General features: G+C 36.3%; 1 protein-coding gene across 1 annotated transcript in view; it reads left to right on the forward strand.

The window, feature by feature from the left end:
- LOC149806308 (laminin subunit alpha-2-like) overlaps positions 1 to 12261 on the forward strand; it is a 339640-nt gene that overhangs the window by 242924 nt on the left and 84455 nt on the right. Inside the window, exon 50 of the mRNA XM_089951256.1 lies at positions 8977 to 9139. Within this exon, the coding sequence (XP_089807382.1) occupies positions 8977 to 9139 (163 nt within the window). The remainder of the gene's footprint in view (positions 1 to 8976; positions 9140 to 12261) is intronic.

Raw genomic sequence — 12261 nt, forward strand, 5'->3', positions numbered from 1 at the left:
TCTGACTTCTTATAATATCTAGATTGTCATTAATGGTGCCAATCTGACTTCTTATAATATCTACATTGTCATTAATGGTGCCACTCTGACTTCTTATAATATCTAGATTGTCATTAATGGTGCCAATCTGACTCCCAACAATCCCTGTCTTGAAAATCTTGTTATTAGATAGTGGGTCATATGAATATTGTGTTTTCACCAAAAGGCTTCTTATGATGTTTGTTCCTAAATGGAAATTGTGCCTGTCTGATATCTAGTAGAGCCACCAATTGTGTCAGTCTGATATCTAATAGGCCACCAAAGCCTGTCTGATATCTAATAGGCCACCAATGCATTGCTCAGTATATCATTAACAACAATGGTTTAAACTCTCAGTAGTTATAAAGGAAGGAATGGTCTTATGTTGAATTCCAGGAAATTATTTTCAGCTGGTAGAGTATGAATGCCATCGAGTGACTTTTGTTTTTTTCCATTTCTTTCCAATCTGAAAAAGAATTCTGCTGAAGAATCATGTCTACCACATGTCAACATTTTTGTCTTAATTGCATAAGCATGGTCATTTACTAGCATCACTTTTTGAGTTCTTGCGTTGGTTGCAATGACAACAGTGCAGCATCAGCTTTAAAGATTTTGTCAGTCGGATGATCTTATATCAGTGCATGCAAGTGACACTGAGATCAGTGGACCAATTATGTTGTTGTTATTTTTGTTGTTGTTAATGTTAGCTCTAATAGAAGAGCTTGTGTGATGTTCCATTGTCCATCATCTATCATTTCTCATCCATCATCTATTGTACAGCATCTGTCTGCTATTGTTCATTATCATTGGTTTTTTCCTAAACCTGAGGTTGACTTGGTCCAAAAAATGAAAATGACGCCCTTGAACATCCAGTATGTCTATCATGACAGCCAACTTGGAAATCTTGCAGTTACTTCCACTGAACAAAGAATCAGATCATCTTGGGCTTTTTAGTAAAACATGTACTTGTAGTTCATCTTAAATGGTGCCACTCTAATCACCAATATAGCCACCAGGTTGTTGCCAATCTGATCACCAATATAGCCACCAGGATGTTGCCAATCTAATCACCAATATAGCTACCAGGTTGTTGCCAATCTGATCACCAGTATAACCACCAGGTTGTTGCCAATCTGGTCACCAATATAGCCACCAGGTTGTTGCCAATCTGATCACCTATATAGCCACCAGGTTGTTGCCAGTCTGATCATCAATATAGCCACTAGGTTGTTGCCAATCTGATCACCAATATAGCCACCAGGTTGTTGCCAATCTGATCACCAATATAGCCACTAGCTTGTTGCCAATCTGATCACCAATATAGCCACCAGGTTGTTGCCAGTCTAATCACCAATATAGCCACCAGGTTGTTGCCAATCTGATCACCAATATAGCCACCAGGTTGTTGCCAATCTTGAAATTCTTGCTATTGCAACTTTTGAATGAAATGCTTTAATTAAAATATTTTGTATGATATATAGTTGTACCTAATGAAAATGATATTGATCTGACCTCCATCTTGGTCACAACAGTGGCCATTTCAAAGATCTTATCATCACTAATCCTCCTGAGAAATGGTTACATTGATTTTGGGATTTCACTAAAACACATTTTGCAGTATATAGTTGGTCATAAATATAAATGACGCTGATTCGATCTCTAACATGACCTCTACCATAGCTGCCATCTTGAAAATCATGTTATTGTTATTCCCCCTGAATGGATGACCTTACTGAAATGGAGTTTTTTTAAAAAATACTCCATATTGTTGGTTCTATGAAAAAGTTGAATGTCTAACTGCCCAAATAACTGTCATTGTAGTCATAGTAGTAAACCTCCTGAATGGATAATCAGTTGACCTGGTTTTTCACTGGTTGTAATGTGTAGAAGAGTCATGATAAAAAGCAGCTCATATATGACCTTCATATATATGACCTTCAGCAGGGGAAAACCATAAATATATTTGTATTATTAAACATGTCCATCTTGACTTCTGGATTTTATTAAAACATTTATTGCAATATGTAGTTGGTATCAGATGAAAGTGGTCAGATCTGACCACTAAGATGGCTGCTATGTTGGCCATCTTGATAATGTTGGTATTGATCCTGAGGAGCTTGTAATATTATCATAGATTTTTCACTGAAGGAGTTTTGAAAATATAAAATTGATCAATGAAAATGATCAAGATTTCACCTCCAATATATATGCTGATGGATTTTGCCTCTATTATATCTGCTGGTGGATTTTGCCTCCATTATATATGCTGGTGGATTTTGCCTCCATTATATATGCTGGTGGATTTTGCCTCCATTATATATGCTGGTGGATTTTGCCTCCATTATATATGCTGATGGATTTTGCCTCCATTATATATGCTGGTGGATTTTGCCTCCATTATATATGCTGGTGGATTTTGCCTCCATTATATATGCTGGTGGATTTTGCCTCCATTATATATGCTGATGGATTTTGCCTCCATTATATATGCTGATGGATTTTGCCTCCATTATATATGCTGATGGATGTTGATGGATTTTGCCTCCATTATATATGCTGGTGGATTTTGCCTCCATTATATATGCTGATGGATGCTGATGGATTTTGCCTCCATTATATATGCTGGTGGATTTTGCCTCCATTATATATGCCGATGGATGCTGATGGATTTTGCCTCCATTATATATGCTGATGGATGCTGATGGAATTTGCCTCCATTATATATGCTGGTGGATTTTGCCTCCATTATATATGCTGATGGATGCTGATGGATTTTGCCTCCATTATATGTGCTGGTGGATTTTGCCTCCATTATATATGCTGATGGATGCTGATGGATTTTGCCTCCATTATATGTGCTGATGGATGCTGATGGAATTTGCCTCCATTATATATGCTGATGGAATTTGCCTCCAGTATATATGCTGATGGATTTTGCCTCCATTATATATGCTGATGGATACTGATGGAATTTGCCTCCATTATATATGCTGATGGAATTTGCCTCCATTATATATGCTGATGGATTTTGCCTCCATTATATATGCAGATGGATGCTGATGGAATTTGCCTCCATTATATATGCTGATGGAATTTGCCTCCATTATATATGCTGATGGATGCTGATGGATTTTGCCTCCATTATATATGCTGATGGAATTTGCCTCCATTATATATGCTGATGGATTTTGCCTCCGTTATATATGCTGATGTATTTTGCCTCCAATATATATGCTGGTGGATTTTGCCTCCATTATACATGCTGATGGAATTTGCCTCCATTATATATGCTGATGGATTTTGCCTCCGTTATATATTCTGATGGATTTTGCCTCCAATATATATGCTGGTGGATTTTGCCTCCATTATATATGCTGACAAAATTTGCCTCCATTATATATGCTGATGGATTTTGCCTCCAATATATATGCTGATGGATTTTACACAGATTGTATATTTTGTTGCTAATGCCCTCTGGTATTAATTTCAAGGTTGAAGGTCATGATTTAGGTTTCTATGTATACTGGCTTATGCCATGAAGCAATTGCAGACTTTTATCAAACCTGGTTTGTGAATTTACCCGAGATCTATATTAAATTAGGGCTAATTAAGTGGTCATAACTTGTACTTTTGAATTCTTGTAATAGATAGATAAAACGTGTTTTGAGAGACCATCCATTCTGCCAATAAAAGTTGTCACTTGAGATAGGTGGTCTCTTATAGGTCTGTGCAGGAGATCCAATTTTCAAGGTCAAAATTTAGCTAAATTTAAAAAGGAAAAAATCCCTTTTTTGCAGTGCGTATATTTGTTCTTTATTCATAGTTCTTGTGAAAATATAACATGCATTCATATTTAAAAAATTATTCAGCACTAAAAATGCTTTCATCATAAACACCGTCATTGTTTATTTGAAGGACACATTTCATCTGTTGTCATTATGGCATATGAATTGCTGTCGTTATGGCATATGAATTGCAAATGAACCAGAAGCTTGTCTTTTTCTGTCCATAAATTATATCTACCATAATGCTTACTCAGTAAATTTACTTTCAACCAAAATCTAAACCCCAGGTCACTCAGGACATAAAGAATAAATGGATCAACTCTAAAAAAATAAAATGGCGTAACGTATGTGCATAGGCAAACAAATGACCTTGGTACATTTGGCCTTATGTGTGGTTTTTATCATAACTGTAGCATTGATAACACAGCAATGAATACAAACCTTACAATAACTATAGAATTAACTGTAACATTGATAACACAGCAATGAATACAAATCTTACAGTAACTATAGAATTAACTGTAACATTGATAACACAGCAATGAATACAACCTTACAGTACCGTATTTTCCCGCATATATCCCACGGGTTATACCAGATTTTACAAACCCCGCGGGGGGGTGCGGGTTATATAAGGATGCGGGCTATATCACAAATTTTTTACACGTACTTCGTCCATATTAATAATGGCAGAATGGGGAAGGTCAGGCTTCTGAATTTCCCTGGCGATGAATTCACGAAATCATCCATCTTCTTCTCCCAATTCTCGGGTAGATGTTGGCCGACAGTCGTTCGTGTTCTGACTGACAATTGGTTCCTCTTCATAAATTTATATACCCAATGCACTCCTCCTTTAAAATCATCAATGTGCTTTTCTGCCACCATGAGTTTGGCCTTCAGTTTGATGGCAACTGTCGAGACTGGTCGGTTGTTTTCCCGCTGGGCCACGATCCACTGCTTCAGGTCAGCTTCAAGGTGAGGCCATTTTGCTTTAGGTCCGCAACGAGCATGTTTTCGTGGATTCATCTTCTTCAACATTCCTTTTTCTTTTCTCCAACCTCGGATTACAATCTCATCAATATCAAATTTTCTGCCTGTGGGTCTATTGCCATGCACTTCAGCATACGCAATGGCAGTTAGCTTGAAGTCGGCTGTGTAAGACTTTTGTTTCGGCATTTTTTAAATTAAACAGAAAGAAATTATTTAAACTCGAATCTACATTTAAAAAGAATACAAGATTATTTAGAAATGTCCGCGTTTATGTAACCTGTAGTTGAGGCACAGCCCCTATAGACATCCTACGCGCACAAGCATTGTGTACCGAGCCTGAATACCGGTAGTTAATTGACGTCATGCGAGCTACATTCGAAATTGACAATTGTGGCATTCAGCCTCAGGACCTCACACCATTGCATATCCGGCTCACAAGTACCTGGCTTCAAAATTCAAATCTGCCGGCTGCTGGCCGGAATATAGTGGAGGCAGGGTGACTAACTTGAACTGATGCAGAGGGATGAATATGGACCGAGGCCGACTGACTTGATAGCGTAAATACAAATTTGCATGTTGGGCGGGTGAGTGAAAATGTAGTAGTTGTAGTATCGTTCGTCATCCACGTGTGAGCATTGACAAATTCAGTCCTTCTAAAAACAGTAATGGTAGACAATGTGAACATACACAAAAAAGTTCATCAATCTATGGTTGCGGGTTATACAAAGGTGCTGGTTATGCCAACGATTTTTTACACAAAACCCCAAAACCCGCGGGCTATATGAGGATGCGGATTATCTGCGTCTGCGGGATATATGCGGGAAAATACGGTAACTATAGAATTAACTGTAACATTGATAACACAGCAATGAATACAAACCTTACAGTAACTACAGAATTAACTGTAACATTGATAACACAGCAATGAATACAAACCTTACAGTAACTACAGAATTAACTGTAACATTGATAATACAGCAATGAATACAAACCTTACAGTAACTATAGAATTAACTGTAACATTGATAACACAGCAGTGAATACAAACCTTACAGTAACTATAGAATTAACTATAGCATTGATAACACAGCAATGAATACAAACCTTACAGTAACTATAGAATTAACTGTAACATTGATAACACAGCAATGAATACAAACCTTACAGTAATTATAGAATTAACTGGTCCAACAAAAGCAAATAACCTATGCAGACCTCATTCACAGCATTCATCACATTATAAGCTGCACAGGCATTACCCATCATGCTGTAGTGAAAGCAGTGTGAGAAAAACTCTAATTTTGACATTATATGTGTTATATGGGTTTTCACAACAGGTAGCAACAAAAGAAACTCTTGAAATATCTACATCCATGATTACTAATACTTTACAAATTAAATGGGTAATTGTAATAGGGATATTTTGGTAACTACAGCACTATATTGGCAGTTTGTGACTTTTACAAAATCCTAATTACAGTCTTTGGCTTAAAACTTTACCTTATAACTCTAATGATACTTGTGACCAGAATCAACTTTCAGTTTTGTGTGAATCTTGGTTCAAAACAATCTGTACTCCATCTGCTACTCAGCAATCATGGTTACAGGGTACAAAGGCTTAAATAAAGGTCTGTTGAGTTTATAGCTGGTTTCATTGCATGCTTGTTCAAAAGCAGTGTTGAAACAGATATTTTGAACAGAAATCATCATCGTTGTTCAGTTTACCAGTTGACCATTCATACTTGCAGATTTATATAGTAAAATGCAGATTTATATAGTAAAATGCAGATTTATATAGTAATATGCAGATTTATATAGTAAAATGCAGATTTATATAGTAAAATGCAGATTTATATAGTAAAATGCAGATTTAAAATGCAGATTTATATAGTAAAATCTATTAACATGAATAATTTGGGTCAGGTGATAGCTCATTACAGTTGTGCAAATTCCTAATTCTGAATGTTGGAGTTCTTAAAGATATCTCATGGTCTCAGTTTCTCAGGAGTTAAAAAGAATTCTTTTCAGACAGGAGAGAGTGAGTACCTTTGTAGGGTTTTTGTTTTGCTGTATGTTGACAATACTTGCATTAATCTAAAACATTTCACAAATTGTGCTTTGTAATAGGTTCATTAAGCTTCATTAAGTAGGTGCAGTCATATTATGTTCCTCTGACTTAACTGTCAATACAATTCTTTTGACAGAATATCATGAGGAAGAATAACTGTCAATACAATTCTTTTGACAGAATATCATGAGGAAGAATAACTGTCAATACAATTCTTTTGACAGAATATCATGAGGAAGAATAACTTATTGCACATTATTGAAAATAATTCCCATTTATCTTTGGCCCATTTTATCAAACATTTTCTATGGCAACAACTTGCATCGTGAAAAAAGGACTCAACTAAACTAGTGAGATCTATATTTCTCATTCATGTGATCAACAAGACTACACTAGACTATAGTGAGATCAATATTTATCATGTGATCAATAAGACTACACTGGGCTGTAGTGAGATTAGTATTTATCATGTGATCAATAAGACTACACTAGGCTGTAGTGGGATCAGTATTTATCATGTGATCAATAAGACTACACTAGGCTGTAGTGAGATTAGTATTTATCATGTGATCAGTAAGACTACACTAGGCTGTAGTGGGATCAGTATTTATCATGTGATCAATAAGACTACACTAGGCTGTAGTGAGATTAGTATTTATCATGTGATCAGTAAGACTACACTAGGCTGTAGTGAGATTAGTATTTATCATGTGATCAGTAAGACTACACTAGGCTGTGGTGAGATTAGTATTTATCATGTGATCAGTAAGACTACACTAGGCTGTAGTGAGATTAGTATTTATTATGTGATCAATAAGACTACACTAGGCTGTGGTGAGATTAGTATTTATCATGTGATCAGTAAGACTACACTAGGCTGTAGTGAGATTAGTATTTATCATGTGATCAGTAAGACTACACTAGGCTGTGGTGAGATTAGTATTTATCATGTGATCAGTAAGACTACACTAGGCTGTAGTGGGATCATTATTTATCATGTGATCAATAAGACTACACTGGGATGTAGTGAGATCAATACCGATATTTCTCATTCATGTGAACAAGATCACTGACTCCTTACTTTCTTGCCTTGATCATTTTCACTGGGTCATTGTCTCCAGCTGACTGTCATGTAACAGTTTGTACTGGGTCATTGTCTCCAGCTGACTGTCATGTGACAGTTTGTACTGGGTCATTGTCTCCAGCTGACTGTTGTGTGACAGTTTGATGAAGTTGTAATTTGGTAAAACTCACATTGATGACATCTTAATATTTAATACATTAATAATGAAAGCAGATGAATGAATGTGATTACAGATAGAAAATTGAATTTCTTTTGCTCTATGCCAATCTGCACACAGGTTAATTTTGTCTGACTTGGCAAACTAAGTTCATTTATATAAAAGATTTTTAAATTGATAAAAAGTTGCTAAGAGAATAGTTGACCATTGTTTATAAATTTTTGAAAAAATACCTCTTTCTGTTCCATGTAATGTACTCATCTTTGATGGAATATTTAATTGTGAATAAAGATTATATTAGGTGTGTGGTGACAGGATTTTGTTCACTGTTGTATGGTTTTTGTGGTGACAGGATTTTGTTTGTTGTTGTATGGTTTTTGTGGTGACAGGATTTTGTTCATTTTTGTATGGTTTTTGTGGTGACAGGATTTTGTTCATTGTTGTATGGTTTTTGTGGTGCTGTTGTAGAATCTGATCCAGATTTACTGGTAATGATATGAGATACCACATTTAATTTGAAAAACATCACTGATATGGGTAGATGTTCTCACCCCAGTAGCTTTTGTGAAAGGGTCATCGTATCTATCTTGATCAATACAGCAAAATGTTAAATTAACTTTCAGCCTTTTTTTTAATCCATTAACTACTACAGTATCAAATTAAAATGGGGGGAAAGCCATTGTTTTTTCAAGGGATATATTTTCTGTACCCACGGAAAGTTTCATTTGTCTTCTTGTCTAATGAGTGAAAATATTCCTCAGTGAACTCTTGTTTTCCTTCCTTTTCAGTCCTGCAGTGTCTCCTGGTGTCAATGTTTACCAGTTTAATGAGTGAAAATATTTCTCAATGAACTCTTGTTTTCCTTCCTTTTCAGTCCTGCAGTGTCTCCTGGTGTCAATGTTTACCAGTTTAATGGCATTGGATATGCTGTGACAGCTCAAGTCCGAATTCCCAGGCAAATCCCTTTCAACATGGTTCTGGAGTTCAAGACCTACTGGGAAAATGCAACTTTATTCTTTGCTGGAAATTCTTCATCAGTAAGGCTGGTGTACTGTTTTTGACACCTAAGAATTTACAACAAACATACATCATGACTTGTTTAGAGGGTTCCCTTAGGTTGAGTTTTCAGTCAGGGTAAAAGTCTGATAATTTTACAAAAGTCTGGTCAATTTAAATTTTAGTCAAAAGTAAAATTGTTTGTTCTCTGAGGAAATTTGTAATATGGACAATGAGCTCACAGAAATATTTTGTTTAATGGACATGGCTAGGGTGTTTTCTGATCCGTCGTTTCAGATTTGGCTAGGGTGTTTTCTGATCCGTCGTTTCAGATTTGGCTAGGGTGTTTTCTGATCTGTTGTTTCAGATTTGGGTGCAAAAGGTTTGGAATAACTTAAACTACCTTAAATTAACCAACTCTTTCATAGCTGTGATCAAAGCTAACAAGGCAGCCAAGCAAAATGAATACTTCATAAAATAAAGAGCTTGATTTCACAGATCGGTCCATTGTGGGCAAGCGTTTCAGAGAATTCTTGAACTCGCACGTAGAGATATCCTCATGGATGATAAGAAATTTAATTATTACTTCCAATGAAATCATGACATCAGTATTGTAATAATTGAACAATACAAAAATTGAGTTTTGATGAAGACAGTTGTCTCACGAAATAAATGTCACGTGTTTTTGAAAAAAAGGAATCTTGTTTGGTTATGTATCAACAGTTAGTCTGGTTCACTGCTCTGTGGACTCCCGATTTGGCATGTTACTATTAAACACCACTACAGGAACCTTGCTCGTCAAGAAAACAAAAAGCAGTGACGTAATACACAGATTGTTCGCGTACACCTGATGGTTGTTGAAACCAGTTGGAACAATCTTTCATACGTTGGACATTTTGAAAATAAATGTTATTTAAACAGAATAACGAACATCATTAGAAAAAGTGTGTTATTAGAAATTATCATCGTGATTGTAAAATGAGGATTCAGTCAATAAACAGCCTGGTTCCCTAACGTTGCCCTCCCCCCCCCCCAGTTTTCACAATGTCAAAGTTACTTTTTTTCTCAATTTTTGGAGGTCTCCTGGTAACTCACGCCTCGCTTATAGTGTGGTCTATGTTTGTGGATCCCGTTATGTGTGAGTTATCGAGGGAAAGGTGTACATACATATGTACATACATGCATCCATCCATCCAGAATATATACATACACACACATCCATACATACATACGTGCATCCATATGTACAATCATATGTACATACATGCATACATACATACATATATACACACACACACACGCACACATACATACTGAAAACTAAACATGATTGTGGTAGCAGCAAGATGCTGTCTTCCACACATGAGTCAGAAATTTGACAAAGGGTCAACGGATGATAGAGACACAGGTGTTCTGGTCTGATGACAGGGATTATTACAGAAAATGTGAGTGTTCTGATGGATTTAATTCTGAGTGAAAAGAAGAGGAATTTTACTTACCATCCACATACAAATGTCAGTCTTTGTAACTATATTAATTAAATAGGAGAGGCATCAAGCTTGCCACCAAACTCAAAGTCTACACAGCGGTTGTTCTCCCCACCCTCCTCTATACTTGCGAGACATGGACTGTGTATGGCCGCCATGTTAAAAAACTGAACCACTTCCATATGAGCTCCCTGAGAAAACTACTGAAAATCAGATGGCAGGAAAAGGTACTGAACACAAAGGTGCTCACTAAGGCCGGCATGATAAGTATCCACACCATGCTTTGCAAGGCACAACTCCAATGGGCTGGCCATGTTGTCCGCATGCCGGTATAACACCTACCTAAGAAAGTCTTCTATGGAGAGTTACACGAAGGCAAGAGATCTCACGGTGGTCAAAAAAAGAGGTACAAGGACACCCTCAAGGCTTCGCTGAAGAACCTAGGCATTTATCCTGACAGCTGGGAGAGTGTCGCTGCTAAAAGAACTGCTTGAGCAGAAAAGATTGGTGGATGCAGCTGAAAAACGTGATCTGCGCAAATCCAGGAACAGCAGTTCTACAACTCCCGGTCAGCAACCTTTACATCCATGTCCCTACTGCAACAGACTCTTCCAGTGCTGGATTGGACTGATCAGCCATCTACGCACACCACCCCCAGTGAATCGATGACATTAAATGGTCCTCATCGACACCGATGGACGAACATCATCATCAATTACTAGTGAGTGGCCGAAAATCTGACGAAAGATAGATTTTGAGATAATGCCTTGTCCAGTTGATGTCCATTACCAAAAATGTCAACAACAAAAAAGCAGATATCTCACAACATACAATACTCGAGCTAGATGTCAAGATAAGCGGATTATGATAGAACAGTGCACTGTTTAGATGGTTTGTCAATATGGACAAAGAATTTATGTAACATTAGTTAAATTTCAGCACATTTCTTTTAGCCATTTGCAGCTTCCTTTCATGGGGCCTCTGAATTTCTCCACTCCAAACCAATGGTTGTATATACAAGTTTAAACAGCCAACAATGTTGCCAATAAAAAAAAATCGGCAGATGGTATATTTTGCCACCAATAAGGAAAAAAAATTCAAGTTTGCAACATTGGCGAAGCCCTAAGCGATCCCAGAATAAACTTTTTATACATTATTTTTCGTACTTTTAAGAAGTAAAAACTGCTTTTTCGTGTATGAGAAAAATACATATTAAATAATCATGAGACACGCCATGATTGTCTCATAATATTTATGCATGATCTCTTCCCAAAATGATAAACTTTTTACATTTTTTTGTACTTTTAAGAAAGATTTTTTTTTAATGTATGAAAAAAACAGATGTATATAAAATTTGGGAGCCACACCACGAATGCGTTGTATCCGAATTTGTGTTATAATGGAGCATGCTATAGCGGGGTCACACTGTAATATGATTAACACTTACAAGCTGACACCTTTCAAAAATAGACTTAAGAGTATTAATTACTGACACATTTGAAATGAAAATTCACAAATAGAAAATTTTAACTTTATTTTTATTCAAAGAAGTTTAATCATAAGAATACAACACATCTTGCCAAATTATTAAATCAAAATCTTGTTTATTTTGACACAAAACTTAAAGCATTTGGTGAAATTATTGTAAAATTTCAGTATCTAAGCCAATATTATGT

This window comes from Sinohyriopsis cumingii, chromosome 1, assembly GCF_028554795.1.
Source record: "Sinohyriopsis cumingii isolate HCF-2022 chromosome 1, ASM2855479v2, whole genome shotgun sequence".
Lineage (NCBI taxonomy): Eukaryota > Metazoa > Mollusca > Bivalvia > Unionida > Unionidae > Sinohyriopsis > Sinohyriopsis cumingii.